At 42.1% G+C, this 26,143-nt stretch overlaps 6 protein-coding genes, 1 non-coding gene and 1 pseudogene across 8 annotated transcripts in view; 4 read left to right on the forward strand and 4 right to left on the reverse strand.

The window, feature by feature from the left end:
• The window catches only part of sgsm1a (small G protein signaling modulator 1a), a 40,480-nt gene extending 34,958 nt beyond the window's left edge, over nucleotides 1–5,522 (forward strand). The window contains exons 19-25 of the mRNA XM_027027172.2: nucleotides 1–90; nucleotides 230–354; nucleotides 607–689; nucleotides 824–933; nucleotides 1,185–1,281; nucleotides 3,269–3,436; nucleotides 3,621–5,522. The exon at nucleotides 1–90 is cut by the window's left edge and continues 930 nt beyond it. Coding sequence (XP_026882973.2) covers nucleotides 1–90; nucleotides 230–354; nucleotides 607–689; nucleotides 824–933; nucleotides 1,185–1,281; nucleotides 3,269–3,436; nucleotides 3,621–3,709 — 762 coding nt within the window. The 3' untranslated portion in view covers nucleotides 3,710–5,522. The remainder of the gene's footprint in view (nucleotides 91–229; nucleotides 355–606; nucleotides 690–823; nucleotides 934–1,184; nucleotides 1,282–3,268; nucleotides 3,437–3,620) is intronic.
• Nucleotides 5,523–5,760: 238 nt separating this feature from the next.
• trnak-uuu lies at nucleotides 5,761–5,833 on the reverse strand. The gene has a single exon. It is a non-coding gene; the product is annotated as a tRNA-Lys (tRNA).
• A 3-nt stretch (nucleotides 5,834–5,836) lies between these two features.
• LOC113588108 (glutamyl-tRNA(Gln) amidotransferase subunit C, mitochondrial) lies at nucleotides 5,837–8,609 on the forward strand. The gene is made up of 5 exons (XM_027027160.2): nucleotides 5,837–6,182; nucleotides 6,311–6,361; nucleotides 6,580–6,749; nucleotides 7,480–7,583; nucleotides 8,479–8,609. The coding sequence occupies exons 1-5, from the start codon at nucleotides 6,006–6,008 to the stop codon at nucleotides 8,538–8,540; spliced, it is 564 nt and encodes a 187-aa protein (XP_026882961.1). The 5' UTR covers nucleotides 5,837–6,005; the 3' UTR covers nucleotides 8,541–8,609.
• Nucleotides 8,610–9,891: 1,282 nt separating this feature from the next.
• Nucleotides 9,892–16,819, reverse strand: LOC113588116 (polyubiquitin-like). 2 transcript variants are annotated; one of them, XM_027027170.2, is made up of 2 exons: nucleotides 16,736–16,819; nucleotides 9,892–10,530 (listed from the first exon to the last, which is right to left on the reverse strand). In XM_027027170.2, the coding sequence occupies exon 2, from the start codon at nucleotides 10,511–10,513 to the stop codon at nucleotides 10,037–10,039; it is 477 nt and encodes a 158-aa protein (XP_026882971.2). In that variant the 5' UTR covers nucleotides 10,514–10,530; nucleotides 16,736–16,819; the 3' UTR covers nucleotides 9,892–10,036. The 2 variants fall into 2 exon arrangements, with proteins under 2 accessions (XP_026882971.2, XP_026882972.2); XM_027027171.2 differs by lacking the exon at nucleotides 16,736–16,819 and adding an exon at nucleotides 10,842–11,076.
• Nucleotides 13,250–14,668, reverse strand: LOC118241297 (glutamyl-tRNA(Gln) amidotransferase subunit C, mitochondrial-like). The gene is made up of 3 exons (XM_035525945.1): nucleotides 14,405–14,668; nucleotides 13,592–13,698; nucleotides 13,250–13,254 (listed from the first exon to the last, which is right to left on the reverse strand). Exons 1-3 carry the CDS (start codon nucleotides 14,617–14,619, stop codon nucleotides 13,250–13,252), a joined length of 327 nt encoding a protein of 108 aa, XP_035381838.1. The 5' UTR covers nucleotides 14,620–14,668.
• LOC113588117 lies at nucleotides 15,500–17,176 on the forward strand (annotated as a pseudogene).
• A 2,049-nt stretch (nucleotides 17,177–19,225) lies between these two features.
• LOC113588133 (polyubiquitin-like) lies at nucleotides 19,226–20,560 on the forward strand. Its single transcript, XM_027027190.2, has 2 exons — nucleotides 19,226–19,527; nucleotides 19,665–20,560. The coding sequence occupies exon 2, from the start codon at nucleotides 19,676–19,678 to the stop codon at nucleotides 20,150–20,152; it is 477 nt and encodes a 158-aa protein (XP_026882991.2). The 5' UTR covers nucleotides 19,226–19,527; nucleotides 19,665–19,675; the 3' UTR covers nucleotides 20,153–20,560.
• A 1,844-nt stretch (nucleotides 20,561–22,404) lies between these two features.
• pxmp2 (peroxisomal membrane protein 2) lies at nucleotides 22,405–26,131 on the reverse strand. The gene is made up of 5 exons (XM_027027167.2): nucleotides 25,872–26,131; nucleotides 25,131–25,253; nucleotides 24,629–24,791; nucleotides 23,611–23,730; nucleotides 22,405–23,490 (listed from the first exon to the last, which is right to left on the reverse strand). The coding sequence occupies exons 1-5, from the start codon at nucleotides 26,114–26,116 to the stop codon at nucleotides 23,422–23,424; spliced, it is 720 nt and encodes a 239-aa protein (XP_026882968.1). The 5' UTR covers nucleotides 26,117–26,131; the 3' UTR covers nucleotides 22,405–23,421.
• Between the last annotated feature and the right edge of the window lie 12 nt (nucleotides 26,132–26,143).

The raw sequence follows: 26,143 nt of genomic DNA on the forward strand, positions 1-26,143 counted from the left end.
AAGGTGCCCGAGATGGAGAGCCTCTACCCCGAGTTCGGCGCCCTGTCCATGGCCGGAGAGAAGAGCGGCGCCATAGCAACCACATACTCGGTACGTGCACCCTCTGGACGTATAAAAAGACACTTTTTATAACTGACACAACTTTTGATTTCAATTTGCGTTTTATGTTAATGACTTTTAATGGCCAATGAGCGTTGAGCGGAGCTGACGTGGGTTTTGGTGCGTGCAGGCAGAGCTGTTGGACCTGTACACCCTCAACCTGCACCGCATCGACAAGGACGTGCAGAGGTGTGACAGGAACTACTGGTACTTCACACCGGCCAACCTGGAAAAACTCCGCAACGTGATGTGCAGGTGAGGTGTCTGAGATCTGAACCCGGACATAAGGTAACGTGCCAGTGACGCACGACGGAGTGCGTAACGCTAGTGATTCCAGTGTGATTGCCCTGCCTGTCTTAATCAACAGTGGGTGGAGCTAAGGTGATTCGGTTTTCTCAGGTGATTTAGAAGATTGAATCATTCTCATCCAAGTGCTAGCACAAGTAACCTGCCCTGCTAAACGACCTCTGACCTGCTAACCCCGTCATCCTTTTTCTGCGCTCGCAGCTATGTCTGGCATCACCTGGAGGTCGGCTATGTGCAGGGTATGTGCGACCTGCTGGCCCCTCTCCTGGTCATACTGGACGACGGTGAGCGGCTCCGCGCTGGATCTCGTGTCGTCTATGACGCTTTTTTTCAATGCATGTAGAAGTAATCATTCTCACGTCGCATATAGACCCAGCCAACACTCGTTGTTCTGCCCCCTCTCCTCTCGGTCACACAGAGCCGCTGGCGTTCAGCTGTTTTACCGAGCTGATGAAGAGGATGAACCAGAACTTTCCCCATGGCGGCGTGATGGACACGCACTTCGCCAACATGAGGTCGCTCATCCAGGTAGACCCGCACACGGTGCCGCTGACGACGCTGCGTTTAACTGCCGTGAAATGAGAATTATGTCCATCTCTCTCTCTCTCTCTCTCTCTCTCTCTCCCGCTTTCTCTCCCTCACTTTCTCTTTGTCCTTCTTTCACCCTGCCTCTTTCTCTTCATTTTTCTTTCCCGCTCCACCTTTCTCCTTGTCTTTTTCCAATTTTCTCTCTCCTTCTCTCTCTCTCTCTCTCTCTCTCTCTCTCTCTCTCTCCATAGATCCTGGACTCAGAACTCTTTGAGCTGATGCACCAAAACGGAGACTACACCCATTTCTACTTCTGCTATCGCTGGTTTCTCCTGGACTTCAAACGAGGTGAACAGCCATTTCTATGATGGGTGAACAGCCGTTCGTATGAGGAGGTGGTCTTCATTTCCAACAGCGTCAACAGAAATATGAGATACGTTGGAAGAGTCCTCGGGTACAGTGAGCTTCTGCACAACAAAGTGATGGGCTGCATGCCCAGGAGGGGCCAGAGTCTGTCAGACTATACATTGATTCTCATGTGAGACTGAGCAGTGCGCTCCCGGAGTTTTGATACTGACAGCTGGGAAAAATATAATCAGATATAACTCACCTGAAATGAAACTGATTTTCGCCATGTGGATAGTCTGGATGTTCCACATAGAGCACACAGAGGGGCTTCAGAGTTTTGTGAAACATTAGGTTACAGGAGAATTTAAATTGTTAATTGTGTTTTGGAGCATGTTCGGTCATGTTTTTGATCAGTCTGTTTGATCTCTGCCTGAATTACATCACCAAAACCAGTTGCAGCTGTGATCATTAGAAAACTGACTCAATGGCAGACTATAGCCCCCCCTTTTGGTCATTAATATCCTCAACACTCCCATTTTTGGGACCACTGAACCAGAAAAGCTTCCATAAACCTAAGCTAAATCTAAATGTCAAAATACATGGCTCACACTAGTCTTAGAACAGCTAAACTAATATTCAATATTGAGAAAATGGTCTATGTTGTAGAGATATTTTTCTCTTCTCCAATTTAAGTTCATGACAAGTGAAGAACACAGCACAAGTAGTTTTAAAATTCAGAAATAAACCTTTTTAAACAGAATCCATTCTCTGTGACAAGGATCAGTTCATGCTCGAGAGGGGAAGCTAATGTGCGTTTGTGTTAATCTTACTCAACCAAACTCACACTATGCCTGACTGGATTGCTAGAGTTCTCTATTGATCACTGATTCTCCACGTTAGCTGCTAGCTGGTCAGTTAGCTGATGTAGCTATAGCAGATAGACCTCACATAACAGTAATGTCTACCCTCTCCTTCACTGTTAGCCTTATTGCTCTCAGATGTGTACTGTGAGTTTGGTAAGAGCCGGATCTTTTAGGAAGTTTCACTGGCTCTTTCTGGCATCTTTGTTTATCTTATCTCTCCCTGAAACAAAGGGCACGGCTAAGCACACTATGCAAACAAACATACACACATGCACGCGCACATACACACACGTACACACAGCTCAGCACACTCCCAGTGCCCAAGGCTGTATGAACTCAAACACACACACACACATACACGTACACACAGCTCAGCATACTCCCAGTGCCCAAGGCTGCTTGAACTCAAACACACACACACACACGTACACACAGCTCAGCACACTCCCAGTGCCCAAGGCTGCTTGTACTCACATGCATGCATAGCTCAGTTCAGCCAGGACTCTCATCACATTATGAAACACAGAAATAGACACTATTTGTTGTATTGTATGTAATTGTATTGTATGTAATTGTATTGTATGTAATGTAATATAAAGGTCGATACATTTATATTCTTATTATTCCACACTATGAACTAAAGGTGGGCAACATATCAATATTTTTAATGAAACATGATACATTTCACAATATTCAGCGGAGCTAAATTTTATATAAAGGCTATGACAAACCACATAATAAGGAGCTGCATAAAAAATCAAACAACTGGTAAACAATAATAATAATAATAATAATAATACAATTCTACAGAAATTAATGACATAAAGGCCTAACGAACCTCCACTATCCTTTACTGGTTATCACAATGGGCTGCAAAAACAATGACTGGTTTTTATTAATTAATTCTTAATTTAAATGTGAACCCACAGGTTGTCATTTACCGTCGCTCTAAAAATACTTGAAGCTCTTTTTTAGGATGCAGGCAGAGTTGTAGAATTACTTGGACTTTGCTAATTTATCGCGAAAGTGCTCACATATAGCTATCAGCCTCTCCGACTTTGAAGCAGGTTGTAACTGGGTCTACTAAGGTTCTGTAAGTGCGTTTCTTTTGGTCCGGTTCACAGAGCTGGTGTACGACGACGTGTTCGCTGTGTGGGAGACCATCTGGGCGGCCAAGCACGCCTCCTCCAGCCACTTCGTGCTCTTCATCGCCCTGGCGCTGGTTGAGATCTACAGGGACATCATCTTGGAGAACAACATGGACTTCACCGACATCATCAAATTCTTCAATGGTAAAGCTCCGAACCGCCGGAGCAGCGCTGGGAAAGCTAGGCCCTTAGACTTTTTTCGAGAGATGCTTCGTGCATGCTTCAAGAGTTCGATTACTGGCCGTTGCTACCGGCGACCAGATGCCATTGTTAGGTCACAATTGGAAGTGCCAGTAATGAGAATGCACTGTTATGGTCTGTTTTCCAGAGATGGCAGAGCACCACGATGTGAAGCAGCTGCTGGCACTGGCTCGAGACCTGGTGTGCAAGGTGCAGAGGCTCATCGAAAACAAGTAGGCGGAGTCACAAGTCAAGTCCTGCCCTCCCCGCCATCACCATGCCAACGCTTCCCTTCGACCTTAGCAGGATGCAGCCTGACGTTTGGTGTGCTAAAAGCTTACTGCATGAAGCCAAGTGCCCGCTAACCTACCCTAAACTAGTCAGAGTCGTTACACTGTAAAATCAGGCTAAACTGAGTTTAAAATAGTACTTTTAGATCACACATGCTGCTATTATATTTTTGATTCATATTTTGGTATGGATTGAAGCCTAGTTTAAGAGACGGAGGTAAATATTACTTAGTTTGCTAAAGACTTCAACCAAGGTGCAATTTGTTATCAGGCTAGACTGTGACACCTCTATTAGGGCCTGACTGCTGTGCGATGTGATCCACGTTCCCGGGTGAAGCCGTCAGCCATGTGTTTAGCCGTAGCAGCCGGGGGCTTCGCCTTGTTTAGCCCGGCCTCTTCCACAGCCATGCTTCTCTGACCCTAACCCTAGGTTTCGTTGTCTTCTGACGCCATATTCATCGGTGAATCTGGGCTAGCACGCAGCTACACCGGAGCATCCTGTGGCAAAAGGATTGCTTTGGCTTCAACTTTCGCTTGCTTTGTGTTACAGAAGTGTATCATTCTTTGCAACTCTGTTTTGGTAGTGTGGTCACCAAATCAGTATCTTTTGTTCACCAAGTCCAAGTTATTGCCTTTTCATTTATTTATTTGTTTGTGTACTACTCAATATTTCTCCAAATTCCTTTTATCGAATACAACACAAAAGTTATTCAGTTAGTTTTTCAATGCTTTAGTATCTTCCACTGCCGGAACATGGCTTCCTCTGTGTGTGTGTGTGTGTGTGTGTGTGTGTGTGTGTTACTGCAGTCCTGACTTTACTGTGACTGTTAGAACCAAACAAAAAAAGCTTATTTACATATAATCAAAATATATATTTATTATACATAGAGATAAATCTATTATGAACCGTGACATTAGCGGTTATGTTTTTCTGAATGACAATAAGAGGAATATATTTAGCAGTGCTCTTATTTTATTTTTGCACAACTGAGTTGTTTCCTGTCTACAGTGTGGCCTTAACTGTGTTGCTTGGGTGGTTTCTTGTGGCCTATGTTGTTCTCTGGTGCTGTCAAAGTCTCGTCTAGCTTTTCAGTCCAGAGGGCCACAGTTCCTCAGCCTTTCCAGGACTACAGGACCAGAAGTCCAAACAGGTTTCAGTCAGATTTCTTCAAATCACTGCAAAGGAATGAACCTTTGGGCGTTAACTCCACCTAATAAATTCACCAAAATCAAATGACGCCTGATGAAATTTTTATCTTTTAAAAACACTGAATACAGGCAATGGATGGCTGAAGCACTGCTGGGTCGGATCTCTGTGAAGGAGTTTAGTAAAGATTTCTCTACATGTTACACACTTAAATAGATCTGAATTTAACTGAACTGAATTGATCTGAATTCAATACACAAGTCAAAAATTTGTGTGTGTATGAACACCCGAGCCTGGTGAATAGCAGTGTGGAGATGTTTTATGCATGTCCAATGACTTTTCTTTTTAAACCACAGTGATTACTGTAATCAATTAGATGTGCAGCGCTTTATCAATGGTCTTAAGTTGTCTCGCATTAGATATTGTTCCTTTATTTGTAAAAGCAACCTGCACTGTATTAAGAAAGAATTAATTAATTGTAAAACTTTTAATTAATTTATTTATTTATATCTGGCTGTGTTCATTTTGTCTGTTTTTGTATGTTAAACTAAAACTTGTTATATCGTGGTTTATTACTATTAAATGGTACACGTGCTGAAAAAAAATGGAATTATTACTTTTCCAACATTCTAACAGATTTCTGGTTTTTGGACATACTTCATAAAACAATAACTACATACAGAATATAAACACACAGAGCAGCTCACAATACGTTCACAATAATACCATAAATAAAACGATTGCTTTTACTTTTAAGATACTAACTAGATACTTATGCATGCAACGCATTTAACGGTCGGTTGTTTTCTTCCCTTTTCATAGTCAAGTCCTAATTTACAAAAAAAACGAAGCGCCCGAACAGGGACTTGAACCCTGGACCCTCAGATTAAAAGTCTGATGCTCTACCGACTGAGCTATCCGGGCTCCAGACGTGTTACTTTGTGTACGAGTTAAAGAGGTTACGTTCACTTATCTCCTTATATATTTATTTCCGGTGCATTTGACGTAGCTACGTTTACACCGGCGTTGTCCACACTCGGACACATTCCCGGAGGGTCTGAGCAGGTCCAGTTGTCGGTGAGAAACGTTAAGGTCCATGGTGTGGACCGGAGTCGCCGGCACAAGGCTACATATAGCGGCGGCGCGGCCTGTACATCATCGGTCTATGCTGCTGAAGCCTGCCGCACATGGCGCCTGTATACGGTATGCAGTGCCGCCCTGGCGCCGCTGGATGTCAAAACGCGATTCAAGCAAATCTTCTTTTGTTTCAAAGGTAACAATTCGCCGTAGGTGACTGGGCTGATTTTGGAACATTCTGATGTCTGTTGTGAACACGTTTGGACTTTATAACTTCGTTTCATTATTGTGTGGCTAACGAGCTGAATCTACTGTATTTTTCAGGTCCCGCAGTTTCCGACTTGGGAGCCAGTAGCGGAAAACCAACTTCCTCCGGTGTGTTGTTCATTTTACGACTGCAAAAATCTCAGTCTGCGCACAGATGTTTTGAGTGCCTAAACTCTAGGCATTCGAATAGGTTTCATGTTTCAAAATGATATTCAGCTCGCTAAGAATCGAGTCGATGCACACTTGAATCCGCACTAAACGTTGTAACTCTGTAACAGCTCGTGTCTACAGTATCCTGGAAAATGGAAAATTCTGTTTTACCGCAGCGTACTAAAATCTCTCCAGACCTGGTGGACAAGTTGGAGAGACTCGCTCTTGTTGATTTCGGAAACCAGGAAGGTGTGAACTGTCTGGAGGAAGCAATTCGCTTTGCCGATCAGCTCCATGTTGTTAACACAGATGGCGTGGAACCGATGGATTCTGTGCTAGAAAACAGGTGAGACTGAGCCACAGTGGTGTTTTTTAAACATTTTAATTTTATGACTGTTCAGACAGGCCGAGGCTCTTGACAACAAGCCCAGTTTCACTGATTAAAGCTGAGGCAGAAACTACTGAGTGCTTTTGCCCTGTCCTTAACTGACCTCAGTTGTACTGTTCAGTTATTCTTAAACCACGGCCAGTCTCCGTGATGTACTCTCTTCAGGCCAGCTCCACTATATAGACCATTTTCCCAGAAAACAAACAAGACCTTGCAGTTTCTATGACACTCCACCCAGTAATTCACACAGCTAAGTGCTGTCATTTGGTCTGGTAAAACTGTCTTCCTGTGAGTTTTATCAGATGTAGTGCTGGCTTTGATCCAGGGCCTCGTGTGTTCTTTGACTAAGACTAGATGTGTGAGATTTAAGAAGGCACTACAGAAACAGCACCTCAGGATGTCCCTCTTGCTCTGATACCCGTCCTCCTGATGTGATAGATAAGGCTCTGTACCAAAAACACAGTGTGCAGTCTTCATTGATTATTCAGCCAGCCAGTCAGCCTGTTAATGGATAACACAGGATGTAAAGCACGCTAAGGTGGTATGGACTTTTGCACTGAACATGGCACACTGGGTGGCCCATAATAACCAAGTGTCTGAGAACAGGGATGACAGTTTCTTATCAGGTCCGGCTCTCGGTTTCTCTCTCGACGGCTCAGTTACCCAGTGCAGCTTCTCTCCCCACCAGAGCTCTGCAACTGAGGAACGACGAGGTGAAGGAGAGCGACTGTGTCTCGGAACTCCTTCAGCTCGCCGCAGACAGAGTGGAGGAGTACTTCGTGTCACCTCCAGGTCAGAGCTTAGCCACACGGTCAGAGCTGCCTCTCCCTGTAACATGAGCCGGTCAGGTCTATTTACAACCTTATCTTATAGCTAATGCTAGCTAGCGGTTTATGCTTGTTTGGGGATGGCTGCTAACCATTTAAAAACTAGTCGGCCGAGCGGGTTTCCCATGATGTCGTCCGTTGAAAAGGACTCTTCCCAGATGAGCCCCTGTGAAATGAGCTAGTAGCTCAATTGCTAAATGGTACTAACTGTACCTTGCCTAAATGGGTCACTTTTCTAAGCTAAAACATCTTAGTAATGATAGCACGGTAGAGGGCACCAGCATGGTCTTTTCACAGGCAGAAAATGGTACATTTATGGTGCCTACATACAGAACTGTATTACTCAGCAATGAATCTGTGCTCAGAAAGTGTCTGCATGCTTGTAGTGTGTTTTTACTCAACCCTTGTCCTTCCACTGTATGTAATGCTTGAAGTACTATAAGACTTTCAAACATCAGTTACAGTAGATGCTGAGTTTGCGGAGAGATGAAGGGGTAAGATGGTGGATTAAGAGAGCATGATGGATCTGTTATATGAAACCATCTGAACAAGATTGATCAGTGCTCATGAAGCAACTTTCTAAAAGTCCCTGTCTATACCTGTGTCTGATTAAATAAACAGACCAAAAACAGAACAACAAAGTGAACAAATATTGTACTAAAAACCTGTGACTGGTGCAATAAGCAAAGAAATGAACAAGGAGAGTAGAGGGCAGTGTGTCAGCCCTTACTATTCATGAGGCTTAGTCATTTTGGCATAGCAGTTGTGATGCCTTCCTTTATGAATTTACTGAGCATCCAGCACTGTGGATGGATGACTGAATGAGTAACGTGTCCGTCTGCCTGCTTTACTATACGCAGGAAACATCCCACTCCCGAAGAGAGAGGAGCGATTGGCCATGTTGAAGCATTCTGCATTCTGAATTCAATATATTGTGACTTGTTTTGATGTGTAGAAATGTATAATTGTGTAATAAATATGTCTATTTTAATCTGTCTGGTTTGGGTGTTTTTTTACTCAACACGATCTCTATGTAGCTAAAAGGTATTTTGCATTTTTTACTTGGAGCTTTAGAAATTGAGTCAAAATAAATCCTGAATTGTAACAATAACTGAGGGTGTAATTCTGCGCATACACAGCATCTGCGTACACACATTTGAGAAGCCAAACGGGTTTCATTTCACAAATAAGTTTCATTAGCAAAACCTTTTTTTTTTTTTTTTTTCACTGAGGCAGCATTTTTACTATAGTCACCTGAATCTGCAGTTCATTTAGAGACAGAGATAACCTCTGATATCTATAAAAGATATTTTGCACTTTTTAGCTGTATCTTAAAAAATTAATCCTGATTACTGAATCATATGGATGACATTTTAGGGTGACATTCTGTGCCAGAACCACATTCCACACGCGACGGACCAAATCTGTTGTATTTCACATAAATTGCTACAAGGGATGAGAAGAGCTCCTTAATACTAGCAGTGAGGATCTGCCACTATGAGTAGTCACCTGAATCTGCAGTTTAATTTAGAGACAGAGATAACTATAACATATCTTTTAACTTTTTAGCTGAACCTTCAGATTACTAGTCAAGTGCCTTAACCATTTAATTCCAGCATTTGAGACTGCAAAGTTTACCTGAAACTGGCACGCGTCACGCCCCGGCCGGTACCTAGCCAATCCTCTCATTCTACATGCACCCATCACGACATTCATTCACTTCCCCAATCCCAGTCACCGGTTTATTAATTACCCTCCTCACCTCCTTATTTATTTCCTCTCTTTATTGCCCCCAGAGTTGAGCCTGAAAGCTAAGAGCTACAACGGTGTTGCTAAGCTTCCTGGAGCTCACATTAATACTAAGCATCTTTTGTTTTTAATCAATTTGCACTCTTTAAAAGCTGTATTTTCCTCAACTCTCATGCCTCACTGCTGCTCTCATGGATAATCTCATGGCAAGCTTGCCTTATTTTATCAGGTCCCTGTGAACACATGGCGCGGCTTGTTGGAGTTACTTTGGTTTTGTGAGGTTTTTTGTGAGGAAGTAACTAAAGAACCATAGATTCGATTATATAAACCTGGAAGGTAGATGTGTGTTCAAGCACTCCTGTGCAACTCTTAGGTAGAGGAAGGTGCTAGCAGCACACACACTGTTAGCCTGATGAATATTCAAATTGCTCTACAGAACAGCATTATGTCAAGTGCTGAACATATAAATGTATGAGCTCATTAAGATGGCCAGTAATTGCTTAGAAATAGACAAAGCAAAATAGTAGAATATAGCTAATGATTTATTATTATAACTTAGAAGACAGAGTACAGATTATAGTGTCATGTACATTACAGTTGGCACATCCAGAGAATAATTTGCTGTTTGACAAACTCTGTGTTTACAGTGACTCTCGTGGTACTGTGTTTTCATCCTCCACGGAGACACAGAGTCATATAAATGGTGCTTCCTGATGTGATGTCGTAGTCCTTCAGCTTCTTTTTAGATTCCAGCTGTCTGCCGCTGTAGATAAGCCTCTGCTGGTCCCCCGGGGTCCTCTGTTTATTGAAGATCTTTCTCTGCAGCGAATCGACGGTCTCGTCCTCAGTGACATCGTAAGTTTCTGTCTGGCCCTTCTCATTTTTAATGAACACCTGGAAAGGAACCGGTCTCGACAGGATCAGCAGCGACACACTGGTCCCGGAGCTCAGACCGTAAGCACTAACGGTTTTGAGGTCGTTGTCCAGGTGGATCGTGTGTCCGTTGCTGATGCAAAGCTTCTGGCGCAACGGCGGCACTTGGAAGCGCTGCGCGATTAGTTGTTTGAGTTCACCGACTGTGGTGCTCACGGTCACGGTCACAGTCTGTGGCTCTCCGGTCAGACCTTTGATGATAAGCTCCATCATTCCAGTGTGTTCTTGCGCTGTGGATAAAATAAAGCCATTTATTAAAAGGATGAAGAAAAGGGCACAAAGATGATTACCACTCATTAATGACAGTAAAATAAAGCAAAATACTAAATTAAAGCACAATTAACAGTATAAAAACCACTACGCATAAAGTTTAATATAAGAAATCATATGCTTAGATATGGGAAGTATTACTGAACAGGGGACATATTGAATTTTAGAAAAGAAAGGATAATGGATGTATAGGTACATAATTACATTATTTAAAAAAACAAACAAACAGTTGATTTGCTCTTAGATGAGCTCTGAAAATAAGCTGTCTTACCTTTAGAAGAATGATGAGAATATGGCCAAAATATTAGAGTCTCCAAGTAGAGTCGTCTATGTCTCCAAGTAGAGTAGTCTATCTAGTCAACCTCACAAGAAGACCGTAGTGTTATCACGCTCACACTGGCCTATTTAACGAGTTTAGGCTTAGTGACGTCACATACCTTCCGGCAGGTGAGCCTGAGAGCTGAGCAATGTCAGCATGCCTCACAATTAAGATTCGTTCCTCCTTATTTTCGGTTTCCATTCAGAACAGCCACTTTCGACCGTGCAAAGAAAATTACAGTTTATCAGTGGACCAGGGCAGGGGGTCGGTGCATAATTAAGACAGCGGCAAGGTTCCGTTAAAGCAATTTTGTTCTAAACAGAACATTAATGGAACACAACAATGTGCTCTGTTCTAATGAACATTCAGTACATTTTGGCCCATTAATAAATTCATGCACAAATGAGCAATTCACTGAAAGACATCAAAATACAGTTTCTACTTTGGATTTTCACAGGCAAGCTGGAGAAAGGACATGTAAACTGATTATAACTGATGACCAGCGGCATAGGGCAAAATGATGTGGCCCCACCGCTAAAAGCAGGGCGGAGTTACTTAAAAAACATTATTATTTATTATTATTATTATTATTATTAATAACGATCCCCTGGGGATTTGCCCCGAAGGGCGTGCCATACTTGCCCCACCTTTACTCTAGCGGTAATGACAAGTGGAATCCCGTAAAATTATCACGTGAAGGGAAAGTCCCACTATGACGCCAATGACCTATGTCCCATTCCTGACAAAACATGTGTATGCTTGAACAGTTTAAAACAGCAGGGCAGGTGAAAATTCATTAATGAATGTATTTATTTATTTTTAAAAAGTTTAAAAAGCGATATTTGTAAAGTGTCCTTGAGTTTGAGAAAGGCATTATATACATGCAATTAATAATAATAATAATAAATTATTATTATTATTATTATTATTATTATTATTAGTGTGTGTAGACTTCATATTGCAATCATCTCACCATAAAACCCATAAGTTCATAATGACATATTGACCACTTTGCTATGCAGCTATTGTGGCTCCACCCAGAAACAAATGTTCTGGAGTACATTCTTTGCATGAATCACTTATTTGATGTCAGGATAAACCTTCACAGTCACAGTTTGTGTTTCTGCTAAATGAAACCTCCAAATACGGGATCGTCACTGCTACTATTAAGGACCTCTTCTCATCCCTTGTCGCAATTACTATGAAATGAAACGGATTTGGGCCGTCACATGTGAAATATGGTTCTGGCACAGTGATCAGGATTCATTTTTAAAGCCCCAGCTAAAAAGTGAAAAATATCTTTTATAGATATCAGAGGTTCTCTCTGTCTCTAAATTAGACTGCAGATTCAGGTGACTACACTCATTGTGGCAGATCGGTGTAACTTTCCACAAAGAGTTTTACATGAATGGTTGTGAATTTATCATGAATGTGTGTACCTGACAGTAATGATACATTCACAACCATTCATGTAAAACTAGTGCAGAAGGTTTGTTTTCCAACTCTGCTCTTTTGGGCAGGAGTTGAATCAGCCATGGCGTGATCACTGATGTGACCATTTTCTTCGAGTCGTGGTATCTACTCATTTTGTATCAGACGATCCTTCCTAGAATCAGTTCGAGTTTTTTGCTAAATGAAATATCGAATAAAATCTTTCTCGTTTTTAACAAACACCTGGAAAGGAACGGGGGGCTCGACAACGTCAGCAGTATCACACTGCACCCTGAGCTCAGGCCGTAATCATTAACGTTGCTGGAGTCCGGCGTTATGAGTCGCAGGACATGCTCACTGTCAGAACTCTGATCATACGCGTAAATAAAATCTCTGATAAACAAAGAAGAACTTTCTAAAAATAAGCCAGTGCTAGTAAGAATAAATAAGGATGCTACCCAGTCATAAACCTACAGAACACGGAACATGTGAATAATAACAACAATAAAAAACAGGACAGTGTGGTTCAAAAAATCCCTCTATATGCCGGTGCAATAATTTGCAGTAAATTGCAGATTTGAGAATTAGTCGAAGCTGGTCCCGTTCATTGTTGAAAAGCATTACTGAAGCGTCCTCTGGAGAATGTCTGACTACTACATCACAAGGAACTCAAATTTTTATACAGTTTTCCAGGAGCTGTTATATAGATTTCAAACACTAGAATGTAAAAAGGGAGGTACTAGTATTGCTGTTTTAAATGCTAGTGTTTTACATTTCCACTATTATATTCAAACCATACATTATTCAATATATCCAAACTGAAATCCATCATTATGCAAACTGGAACCCAAAACTGTAAGATGGAGTTTTGTACCATTATGTCCAAGTAAAGTATATCCCCTTTTGTTAAAAAAATGTCCTCAATCATTCTATCCTTGGAGAAGAGACAATGAAACTTTGAGAGACTCTCACAGAGTTGTTGGATTCTTTGCACAAATGATCCTACCCACTACTGGTGAAGTTATTTCTTATGTCTGCTTCAAGAATAATCCAGAGTGATATGCTTTATACTTTCACAGACTCACTGAAGCCACCTGCACCAAAACCTTCACGCTGTACTCACGGATAGTGTTTAGCTAGTGTTTAACTGGTTAGCAGCCATCCCCATTCAAACATAAAACTATCGTCAGCTATAAGATAAGGTTGTAAATAGACCTGACTGACTTGCTTTAGAGTGAGAGGCAGCTCTGACTGTGCGGCTAAGCTCTGACCTTGAGTTGAAACAAAGTACTCCTCCACTGTGTCTGTGGCGAGCTGGAGGAGTTCCCACGCACAGTCATCCAACTTCAAATTGTCATCCCTCCACCTCAGAGCTGCACTGGGTAACTGAGTCGAGAGAGAAACTGAGAGACGGACCTGATAAGAAACTGTCATCCCTGTTCTCAGACACTTGGTTATTATGGGCCACCCAGTGTGCCATGTTCAGTGCAAAAGTCCATAAGACCTTAGCGTGCTTTACATCCTGTGTTATCCATTAACAGGCTGACTGGTTGGCTGAATAATCAATGAAGACTGCACACTGTGTTTTTGGTACAGAGCCTTATCTATCACATCAGGAGGACGGGTATCAGAGCAAGAGGGACATCCTGAGGTGCTGTTTCTGTAGTGCCTTCTTAAAACTCACACATCTAGTCTTAGTCAAAGAACACACGAGGCCCTGGATCAAAGCCAGCACTACATCTGATAAAACTCACAGGAAGACAGTTTTACCAGACTAAATGACAACACATAGCTGTGTGAATTACTGGGTGGAGTGTCATAGAAACTGCAAGGTCTTGTTTGTTTTCTGGGAATATGGTCTATATAGTGGAGCTGGCCTGAAGAGAGTACATCATGGAGACTGGCCGTGGTTTAAGAATAACTGAAAAGTACAACTGAGGTCAGTTAAGGACAGGGCAAAAGCACTCAGTAGTTTCTGCCTCAGCTTTAATCAGTGAAACTGGGCTTGTTGTCAAGAGCCTCAGCCTGTCTGAACAGTCATAAAATTAAAATGTTTAAAAAACACCACTGTGGCTCAGTCTCACCTGTTTTCTAGCACAGAATCCATCGGTTCCACGCCATCTGTGTTAACAACATGGAGCTGATCAGCAAAGCGAATTGCTTCCTCCAGACAGTTCACACCTTCCTGGTTTCCGAAATCAACAAGAGCGAGGCTCTCCAACTTGTCCACCAGGTCTGGAGAGATTTTAGTACGCTGCGGTAAAACAGAATTTTCTATTTTCCAGGATACTGTAGACATGAGCTGTTACAGAGTTACAACGTTTAGTGCGGATTCAAGTGTGCATCGACTCGATTCTTAGCGTACTGAATATCATTTTGAATCATGAAACCTATTCGGATGTCTAGAGTTTAGGCACTGAAAACATCTGTGCGCAGACTGAGATTTTTGCAGTCATAATATGAACAACAAATCAGAGAATAAAACAATTTGAAGAAAATGATCACATCAGGGCTGATTCAACTCCTGCACAAAAAAGCAGAGTGGAAAAACAAAACTTATGCACTAGTTTTATACGAATGATTGTGAATTTATCATTAATGTGTGTCCCTGGTCTTTGTGGAAAGTTACACCAATCAGCCACAGGTGGAGTCAGGTGGAGTCACCTGAATCTGCAGTTTAATTTAGAGACAGAGAGAACCTCTGATATCTATAAAAGATATCTTTCACTTTTTAGCTGGGGCTTTAAAAATGAATCCTGATTACTGAATCATATCGTCACATTCAGAGTCCCTCCCAGGTTCCAGCTTCCGTTGTTTCCCTGTCTTGTTTTTTTTTTTTGTTCCGTTCCATTGCTTCGTTTTTTCCTCCCCTCGTTTGATTTTCCACACCTGTCTCTCGCTTCTAGTATTAAGTTCATGTATTTAAACCCTGTCTGGATCCCAGTGTTTTGGCGGTTCATTTGAATGGTTGTATGTTTATTTCGTATGGTTGTGTTGGTTTGTACTCCGTGTTTCCTAGCCCCGATTTTCCCTAGCCTTAGTATTAGCCTGCTTCCCCGTTTGCCTTCGTTTGTGTTTATTTTGTTTACTCATGTATCCCCGTGCTATCCGTGTTGGCCCTTTGACCCTGGACTATAACAACAACTCTGATTTTGGATTTGCCCTGAATAAATCTCACTCTTCTCCGCACATGCGTCTGCCTCCTTACCGCTCAACGTTACACATATGGATGACGACTCAGGGTGACATTCTGTGGCAGAACCACATTCTACATGTGATGGACCTTTTCACAGTAATTGTGGCAAGGGTTGAAAAGAACTCTTTAATACTAGCACTGAAGATCCCATATTTAGGAAGTTTCATTTAGCAAAAACAGCAACTGTGACTGTGCAAGATATCCTGACATCAAATAAGTGATTCGTGCAAAGAATGTACACAAAAACATTTGTTTGTGGGTAGATCCACAAAAGGCAACACTGCATAGCAAAGTATTCAATATGTCAGTATGACTTTATGTAGGGAGGGATTTTTGGTGAGACGATTGCAATGTGAAGTCTACACACACGAATAATTAGCTTGCCCTGCTGTTTTAAACTGTTCAAGCATACACGTTTTCTCAGGAATGGGACATAGGCCATGGCGTCCTAACAGGACTTTCCCTTCACGTGATAATTTTCCGGGATTTCACTCGTCATCACCGCTGTCGTAGGGGTGGGGCACGTATGGCACGCACTGGATTTTTCTTTGCACGGTCGAAAGTGGCTGCGTTCTGAATGGAAACCGAAAATAAGGAGGAACGAATCTTAATGGTGTGAGCGTGATAACACTACGGTCTTCTTGTGAGGTTGACTAGATAGACTACTCTACTTGGAGACATAGACGACTCTTGGAGTCACTTGGAGACTAATATTTTGGCCACATTCCCATCAATCTTTTAAAAGTAAGATAGCTTACAGTTTCAAAACTCATTTGAGAGCAAATCAACTGTTTTTCTAATAATGAAATTATGTACCTATATCTCCATTATCCTTTCTATTCTAAAATTCAATATGCCCCCTGTTCACTAATACTTCCCATATTTAAGCATGTGATTTCTTATATTAAACTTTATGCATAGTGGGTTTTATACTGTTAATTGTTTTTTAATTTAGCATTTCGCTTTATTTTACTGTAATTGACTAGTAATTGACTAGTCATCAGCTTAGTGATCCTTGTTATAAGTGGCTTTATTTTATGCACAGCACATGGAGCTTATCATCAAAGGTCTGACCAGAGAACCACAGACTGTAACTGAGTGCGAGCACCACAATCGGTGAACTCAAGCAACTAATTGTGTAGCGCTTCGCAGTGCCGCCGTTGCAGCAGATGTTTTGTGTCAGCAACAGAGACATGACCTCAAAACCTTTAGTGCTTACGGTCTGAGCTCCAGGTCCAGTGTGTTGCCTCTGATCCTGTCGAGACCGGTTCCTTTCCAGGTGTTGGTTAAAAACGAGAAGGACCAGAAGAAAACTTACGATGTCACTGAGGACGAGACCGTCGATGAGCTGCAGAGAAAGATTTTCAATAAGGAGAGGATCCCGGTGGACCAGCAGAGGCTCATCTACAGCAGCAGACAGCTGGAACCTGACAAGAAGCTGAAGAACTACAACATCACATCAGGAAGCACCATTTATATGACTCTGTGTCTCTGGGGAGGATGAAAACACAGTACCACGAGAGTCACTGTAAACACAGAGTTTGTCAAACAGCAAATTACACTCTGGATTCAAGATATATGCCCCAACTGTTATTAGCATGTCACTGTAATTTGTACTCTGTCTTCTAAGTTATAATAATAAATCATTAGCTATATTCTACTATTTTGCTTTGTCTATTTCTAAGCAATTACTGGCCATCTTAATGGGCTCATACATTTACATGTTCAGCACTAGTCAGAATGCTGTTCTGTAGAGCAATTTAAATATTCATCAGGCTAACAGTGTGTGTGTTGCTAGCACCTCCCTCTACCTAAGAGGTGCACACGAGTGCTTGAACACACATCTACCTTCCATATATAATCAATCATTTTATATAATCAAATCTATGGTTCTTTACCTCTTAAAATCAGGCAAACCCACCATGGCACTCTCAAAGCAGGAGTGAGGAATGTGGGTTGAGGAAAATAAGGCTTTTAAAGAGTGCAAATTGATAAAAACAAAAGTTGCTTAGTACCATGCGAGTCCTAGGAAGCTTAGCAACGCCTATTGGGACCGTGAATGAGAAACACCAGACTTGGGCAAATGTGGGGGCTAAATAGGGGGCAATAAACAAGGAGTAGGTGAGGAGGGTAATTAATAAACTGGTGGCTGGGACTGGGGAAAATGAATGAGTGTCGTAACAGGTGCATGTGGTATGAGAGGATTGTCAGGGTACCGGTCGGGGCGTGATGCTTGACAGCTTCGTATAACTAAAGCCACAAATCTAAAGCCTCAAATGCTGGTATTAAGTGGTTGAGGTACTTGACTAGTAATCTGAAGGTTTCCAGTTCCCCACCACTGCCAAGTTGCCATTGTTGGAATCCTGAGCAAGGCCCTTAACCGGCAATTACTCAAGATGTGCTCAGTCATAATTGTAAGTCACTTCAGATAAAACTGTCAGCTAAAAGGGCAAAAAAATTGGAGGTAAAACAAAACACATTTGCTTCTGACCTCAAAACACTGTCCTTCTGACATGTCAATTTAGCGCTGGTCTACAACCTAGTTTTTTGTTTTTTTTCATGTTTCATTCATATTGGATGTGTGTTTGTTTTAAGAACACACCGCAAAAAATCTGCACACAACATCCCTTCCTGCTCAGACAGCAAGTCTCCTCAGGGGGAATTGACTTTCAAAGAGATAAACTGGCATCCTCAGTCAGTCCACCAGGTTATCTGTTATACAGTAGATGAAGACAACTGCTACTTTGATGCCTTATGACCCTTAGTGCCCTTACGTTGAAGGCTGCGGTATTTCGGGGTTCACATGATCCTGTTCAGTAGACACAGGGGCCCTGTGTATCAATTATTAAGCACACAGTCCCCCCTCCCCCCAACACACAATAGTACTCATAATATCTTGATGACCTTTGCTTTGCATGCAAGCAGCAAAGGATGCCTGCTCATACTTTCTACTCTCCAGCACTGGGGAGAACAGAGAACATAGCTGTGTTCGATTAATCAAACCGTGCTTTACTTTAAACAAAAAACATCCCGCTCCCATAGAGAGAGCTGCAATCTGCTATGCTGAAACACTCTCGATTATGAGTTAACTATGACCAAGAGACTCATTTCAGTGTGAAGAAATGTATAATCAATAGACAAACTGAAACTAACGTGACCCTCGTGTTGCCATTAATGTCTTTTCTCCAAAAATTTAAGGTGATTAGTTTTATGGAGTTGTCACAGTCTTTGAGACTGAAAGACAACTTGCCCTTTTAAGAATGGACGCAGGCCATTGCTTCTCATACCAGGACTTTTATTGTTTAGAGCTGTAAAAGGAAACATAACCAAGTGTGACCTAGTGAATAGACGGGCCGCTGATATAAAACGATTTACGTAATGCATGCGCTAAAGCTCCAAAAAATGATCTCAGGAATGTGTGACCTAGATGACTTAAAAAAAAAATAAATAAATAATAATAATAATCAGGCCTGCAGTCGGTTTCTATTTCCTTTTGGTATCTTTCTGTGACGTTCCGTATCGACTGTAATGTTGCCAGCAAATTGCATAAATTCATGATTAAGGTCAAACAGAGTTAAACGTTAACCCCGCATGCCGTGTTTTGAATACTGCGTCAGGTTTAGCTGTACGGTCTTTGGAAAATTAGTATTTAAAAGTACAGATTCAAATAGGCTACAGCTTTTAAGTACAAAGGCAAAGACAGTGGACGCGAGAGCAAAACTTCGATGTTTGGTTTAGATATTATAGTCCACATCGTGCCGTTTCTCAGAAGAAGAAAAAAAATATTGCGATGACGTCGGCATTTAGGTCAGGAATGGAAACCGAAAGCATGCAAACTTTGGAAAACGAATCTTAATAGCAGGGCGGGGAATGTTGTGTTTTCATCGGGTGTTCCCACGACCTGCTATATAAAGAGGGACGAGATTATTCTCCACATATCTTACGCTTCGTTACTTGTTACGCAACTCAACCGCCTATTCAAGACACACGCAGGACATTATTCTTTCAAAGGTAAAATATATTCCATTGTAAACCACGAGATAAAAGCCCTGTTAGGGACGGCTGGGGCATTTTCGTTGATGGTGTAACTAGTTGTCTTGCTTCGTGCCCCGTTTTCTATCCGTTCAAATATATAATTTTACCAACAGAACACACTGGGATGATGGAGCTTATCATCAAAGGTCTGAACGGAGAGCCACAGACTGTGACCGTGACCGCGAGCACCACAGTCGGTGAACTCAAACAACTAATCGCGCAGCGCTTCCAAGTGCCGCCATCGCGCCAGAAGCTTTGCATGAGCAACGGACACACGATCCACCTGGACAACGACCTCAAAACCGTTAGTGCTTACGGTCTGAGCTCCGGGACCAGTGTGTCGCTGCTGATCCTGTCGAGACCGGTTCCTTTCCAGGTGTTCATTAAAAATGAGAAGGGCCAGACAAAAACTTACGATGTCACTGAGGACGAGACCGTCGATTCGCTGCAGAGAAAGATCTTCAATAAGGAGAGGACCCCGGTGGACCAGCAGAGGCTCATCTACAGCGGCAGACAGCTGGAATCTGACAAGAAGCTGAAGGACTACGACATCACATCAGGAAGCACCATTTACATGAATCTGCGGCTTCGTGGAGGTTGACAGCCCTTTAGCAAAGCTGGTGCTGGTCTTAAAGTTCATGTTAATTTGTGTCGATTCAATACTGTTAATGCATTAATAGTCAGCAGAACGTGTAGCTTACGTGTAAAAGGCTCATACTTAGAAGTCGTTGCAAGTGAAAATTTCAAGAAACATTTATCTGAATCAAAATGGAAATAATATACCTACTGCGCTGGATGTGGTTGGCATATAACTGGAAGAGCTACGTTAAGTGTTTAATTTGGTGACTAAGGTGTTTTTATTTAATGTATGTGCAAAGTTGCCAGCTAATTATTCAGTTATTGCTTTGCACTGTTTATGACTGACAACTGATTATTTTAGCCTGTTTCCTCTTCATGCTGTTTCCTAATAAGCTGTTGTTAATTAAATTTATACGCACTCTTAAAAGTACACGCACTCTTAATTTTATCAATATCGTTTGGCTTGTCCCTTATGGACCTGTTGAAATGTACCTGTATGTTTGAACCGCATCATTATTCGCCTATGCGAGCTCAGAGACTAAAACGAACATGCATTGATACACGCTTTCAAACAAAAATCTAGTAATATACACTAGAGGTACACGATGGGTTTCGGGTACAGCATTTAAGATTCTTCAGAAAGACCTCCGACTCATTCTCAAACGCCCTAGCCCGATCGTGCCTTGCCTATTCTACAAGTTGTTTTTTTTCTTCCACTTTTGAGAAATGCAAAAATAAAACGTGCAGATTACAAATGCACCCAGGCGTACGATAGGAACGCACCATTTTTTTGCGTTTATTTCAGCTGGTGAAGGACTGCGGAAGTGAACCTGATGCAATAGCTCACAGCTCACGGAAACATCGCTGGGCCTCTCGGTAACGGGACTGTTTTGATCCTAGATGGCAGAATTCCACCAAAACAAAGGATCGTTTCCCGTTAAAAGAAAGTGAAATTCAACTTTCAGGGTCAAGAAAGTGAACAGAAATATTTTCAGTTCACAGCAGGTGGTATCAGGTAATATGACTGATAGGTTAATTTCCAATTTGCCAAATGCTCCCAGACTTTGTAAGACTAGGTTGGGCCTACGTCAAGAATCCACGAGGTTTCTGCAAATTCACCTGACCATCCAGAGACATGCGACCATTTGCAAAACATCTTACATTTCTATATTCATTATGCTTGTATTATAGATTATCAACAGCAACTAATTATTTTATTCACAGATCACCAAAACTATGCTGTATGTACAATTATTAGGCAAGTTGTATTTTTGAGGATTCGTTTTATTATTGAACAACTACAATGCACTTGGTCAATCCAAAATGTTAATAAACCTCAAACCTGAATATTTAAGAACGTAAAAGTGAGGTTTTGTCTTTCTTTGGAGAATATCCATGTGTGCATAATTATTGGGCAACGATTAGTGTGAAAAACTGAAATTTTCCAGTGTCACTTGTTTATTTTCCATCACCAAAAACTTACAAATAAACATTTCTGATATTTAAAAAATAAATGTGACCAATATAGCCAGCCTTCTTTTCAATAAACCCTTCATTCATGGAGTCGAAAATTGAAAATCAACTTTTTGTGCAGCAGCAACCACAGCCTCTCAGACACTATTCAGAGAGCTGTACTGTTTTCCTTCACCGTAAATCTCCCATTTAAGAAATGCCCACGGGTTCTCAATAGGGTTTAGGTCAGGTGAGGAAGGGGGCCATGTCATTATTCTTTCACCTTTAAGGCCTTTACTGGTTATGATACATGAGATGGAGCATTGCCCTGTATAAAAATTATGGTTTTCCTGAAAGATGCAGACTTTGTCCTGTACCACTGCATGAAGAAAGTGTCTTATAAAAACTGGCAGTAGGTTTTGGAGTTGATTTTGAGTACATCTTATAAAACCTTTAAAAAAATCTGTCTTCAGATATTTCTTGACATTTCACCTTATGTGTCTTGTGCAGTGGTGGTCAGGTTTCAGCCTTCCTTACCTTGGCCATGTCTCTGAGTACTGAACACCTTCTACTTCTGGGCACTCCAGGTAGGTTGCAATTCTGGAATATGACAGCACTGGAGGATAACGGGTTCCCAGTCGCGTCACGTTTGATCCTTCTCAAATCATTTTGGCAGTTAATTTGCGTTGTTTTGTTCACAACACGTTTCTTGTAACCCTGTTGAATATTTGCAACAAAACATTAGATTTTTCTGTGATCATGCCCAACAACTGTGGGCATGCAGTGTGCTGCATCCCTCTGAAAGACTTTTTACAATTACTGACTTTTCAGAGTCAGTTATATCTCTTTTTTGGCCCATTTTTACCTAAGGAAAAGAAGCTGCCTAATAATTATGCACAACTTGATATACGGAGATGATCTCTTTAAGCCACACCCCCCTTCCTTACACAAATACATACATCACATGATATGCTTAAATCCAATAAGCATTCAGGTTTATACAGCTTGGAGTTGGAAAATATACATAAAAATGATACGGTCAAAATACTCTCCTGCCTAATTGTGCACACAGTGTACTCTTGATAATGTTGACCATGAAAACAGGGAATTTGGTATCCGGGCTTATAGTACAACTTTCCTCAGGGTGCGTCCTACAGTTGACGCAAGAGGAGGCAAACATTTTGGATAGATCTGGTCAGAAAAGCACCATCGATGTGAAACTGGAACTCGGTTCAAAGAAAACTGAGGGCCCGCCACCCCAGACTAATAGAGGAAACCACTGTGGTAGCAGGTGGTTGAGGAGAGGAGTTACTCACAACTTTAGTCAGCACCATTTTAATGTACTCGATACAAAATATTAAGGCCATGAATAGGGCTGAAGAGAATGCATCATAACTAGCATATTTTTTCCTGTACACTCCAAAAATTTGGATTTAGTATCCTTTAATCAGTATACATTTCATTCAACTCCATTAAACATTTGCACACTATGACTGCTTCAGAGTAGTCTACAGAATGCATGTATGAAATAACAATTCTGTACAATACCTCATTCAGCACAGGCAGAATGAACATCCGTGGCATTAGTGTACAAAAAAAAAAAAAAAGTTTCAGTGCAATGTTCATTTAAAATGATAAAAAGTAAATTAAAGGAACACTTTTGAAAATAAACCAGTAGCACTACACATACATGTGCTGCAAATGTCCCTGGATTATACTATAAAAATGCTTATTAGAAATGTACACTATGAGACAATTCAAATACACCTGATTTAGTGGACTTTGAAAGGCACAAAGTAGATTCATTAGTGGTCTGTGTACCCCAACCCTTAGTGTACATCATTTCCTGACAGAGGCGAGGTAGGCATACCAGAACAAGGCGATCATGTTGGCAAACAGTACCCGAAACTGCAACGACAGAGGAAGAGGCAGGTAAAAAAAAAGTGACAAAAGGCAGAGCGTGAAATAATAGTTCAACAGGGCACCTTGTTCAACATGCATCTCTCTGCACACTGGAGTCAGACTCACCTGTACAGGTACGTAGTTCACATTGACAAACTGAAAGGGAGTCCAGACTTTCCAGTTCATCTTTAGAGCAGTCCAGTACCTCGTTTTCACTTTGTGCTGAAGGTCTGGCATGGTCTTGCCCTGCAAGGACCACGCAAAGCACTGCTGTAACCACAAGGGGGCACTCCAGCATAAATGCAAGACTAGCTTCATACAGTATTACTAGTTAGATTTTCTGTGGAAATATTTTTAAAGGAATAAGAAATAAATACAAAAGAAAATTCTAGAGACATTGCGAGGGTTGCAATTTGTGGTACATCATTTCTATCTAGAATGATTTTGCTAAAGTGGGGTAACAAGAAAAGCCCTGTTTTTAAACTTCTAGGACTTCGTGAGATACTGGAACTGTGACATTCCAAAAATACCAAGAGAGCTTTATTACCAGTACTGTCTGATATTCCCAGAATACTGAGCTTTATTACCAGCACTGTCTGATATTCCCAAAACACTGAGAGCTTTATTACCAGTACTGTCTGATATTCCCAGAATACTGAGCTTTATTACCAGCACTGTCTGATATTCCCAGAATACTGAGCTTTATTACCAGCACTGTCTGATATTCCCAAAACACTGAGAGAGCTTTATTACCAGTACTGTCTGATATTCCCAGAATACTGAGCTTTATTACCAGCACTGTCTGATATTCCCAAAACACTGAGAGAGCTTTATTACCAGTACTGTCTGATTTAGAAGCCTATGTCAGTACTTTTTATAGCTTGGGTGTGTTTCTGTCTCGTCTGCTACAGCTCACTGGTGACACTGTGTTCGCGTTACTGCCTTTTCTGCTTGCTGTGAAGCTTTAGTAAACTAGGATACAAGCAAGACTAAGTGTCCTAGATCAGGAGCCTGCTGTTTGGACATGGACAATTTTAACCCGTGCGCTTTAGGCCGTTATAAAATTAGTCACTCCGGCTCACTTCAAAAGGCATTATAGGACACAGGCAAGCTGCGTGACAATGAAGAGGAGGAAGAGGTTTACCTCCAGAGCATTCATCACGATGAAGAAGAGGAAGAGGAAGGCAGGCGCGAACACGAGCCGCTCCAGCAGCAGCCTCTTCAGCGTAGTGTAGGGTGCCGCCGCCGGGAACAGCACCTCCAGCAGGTGGTAGAAGTAGTGGCTCACTGGCCCCGTGACCGCAAGCCTGCAAGCACGAGATCAGAGGTTGTACACCTCACATAGGGAGAGGAAGAACTTCTGGGAAATGACGCTCGAAATTATGAGACAGGTTGTTTGAAATGCAGTCACAACACACACTGACGCAGTGGATTTAAATCAATGCACACACACACACACACACACACACACCACACACCTGACCGTCGCAATCAAGAAACAGAGCTAGTAACCCTTACTGAAGCAAACCGTGTAAACGCATTTGGGTTTAACACCAAGACTCACGCGAGGCCATTAATAAGACGACCCGTGAATACAAACTTTGAGGGCATGCATACTAAGCATCAGATGGTCGCCATATTCATACCCATATATTGCAAAGCGGACGGGCCCGTGGACATCGAACTCGTGCACTGGCTGGCCACCTTTATGCTTCTTCTTGGCGTCCAAAGCCTGAGAGATGAGGTTTCCCAGTGCAGACAGAACACCGCTGCAGGAGGAACACACGTGCCATTGTCTCGGATTTGCTCGTGTTCAGTACAGGCACACAGTAGGCATTAGAATGCACAGAAAAAGATTATTATTTTTAAATTCAGCATAAACTTGAAGGAAAAAAGTTGGAAAACTGCATCAAATCACACAGATAACACAAAGCCCATATTTTGCAATTTGGTGTATTGCCAAGGGATCAGTGGGTTGCCTGCACTTTAGACCTTTTCCTTCAGTGGGGCGAAACCGCCAACAGCTACCGATTGGACAAAAAAACCCTTGCAGCTTAAAAGAGCAGAACGAAAGCAAAGGTCCTTGTCGCACATGAGCAAACACGACGGAAATGGGACCGAACAATAAAGTGACGCAACGTTAAAAAGGCTTAACTGGCATTAGAAAAGCCGTTCCTGGGTTAAAACACGAAACTCTTGCATTGCCGCGTCAGGGGTCAAACCAGAGCGGAGCATTACGCGCTGCTAACCCCAACTAACTTCACTATTTCCATGATTGCACGTATTAAAGCAGCGTTAACCTCTCTGAAATGTTCTCTGGTAAAGATACAAGACATTACCACCACGCCCGGGCTGCTAGCTTAGCATTAGCGATGCTGCCAACTGACCTCGTCACCGACTTGGTGATGATCGGATATTTCTTCAACAGGTGCAAATACCGCTGCACCAGCCCTGTGAGGAGAGCCGCATCGGGTACGCTGTGCGCCGGCATGGCTGGTTGGCTGACACGCTGCTGCTCGGGCGGCGGTGAAAGGGAAAGGGGTAGTGGGCGGGGCGTGGAACGCCAGACGACGTACACGTCATGCCGGCCACGCCCCCTCGAGGCCCTTGTTATATATACGCGATACTTCATGCGAAAACGCACGGCCAAAGGACAAGA

Source organism: Electrophorus electricus, chromosome 5 (assembly GCF_013358815.1).
Source record: "Electrophorus electricus isolate fEleEle1 chromosome 5, fEleEle1.pri, whole genome shotgun sequence".
NCBI lineage: Eukaryota > Metazoa > Chordata > Actinopteri > Gymnotiformes > Gymnotidae > Electrophorus > Electrophorus electricus.

Bases quoted from the DNA above. Each gene is read 5' to 3' on its own strand.
- LOC113588133 (XM_027027190.2), top strand. From the start codon at position 19,676: ATGATGGAGCTTATCATCAAAGGTCTGAACGGAGAGCCACAGACTGTG.
- LOC118241297 (XM_035525945.1), bottom strand. From the start codon at position 14,619: ATGTCTACAGTATCCTGGAAAATAGAAAATTCTGTTTTACCGCAGCGT. The intron at 13,699-14,404 runs GTGAGACTGAGC...TCAGTTACCCAG, and splicing joins GATTCTGTGCTAGAAAACAG to TGCAGCTCTGAGGTGGAGGG.
- LOC113588116 (XM_027027170.2), bottom strand. From the start codon at position 10,513: ATGATGGAGCTTATCATCAAAGGTCTGACCGGAGAGCCACAGACTGTG.
- LOC113588108 (XM_027027160.2), top strand. From the start codon at position 6,006: ATGGTGTGGACCGGAGTCGCCGGCACAAGGCTACATATAGCGGCGGCG. The intron at 6,183-6,310 runs GTAACAATTCGC...TGTATTTTTCAG, and splicing joins AATCTTCTTTTGTTTCAAAG to GTCCCGCAGTTTCCGACTTG. The intron at 6,750-7,479 runs GTGAGACTGAGC...TCTCCCCACCAG, and splicing joins GATTCTGTGCTAGAAAACAG to AGCTCTGCAACTGAGGAACG.
- pxmp2 (XM_027027167.2), bottom strand. From the start codon at position 26,116: ATGAAGTATCGCGTATATATAACAAGGGCCTCGAGGGGGCGTGGCCGG. The intron at 25,254-25,871 runs GTCAGTTGGCAG...TTCCTCCTGCAG, and splicing joins ATCACCAAGTCGGTGACGAG to CGGTGTTCTGTCTGCACTGG. The intron at 23,731-24,628 runs GTAAACCTCTTC...TGGTCCTTGCAG, and splicing joins TCGTGATGAATGCTCTGGAG to GGCAAGACCATGCCAGACCT.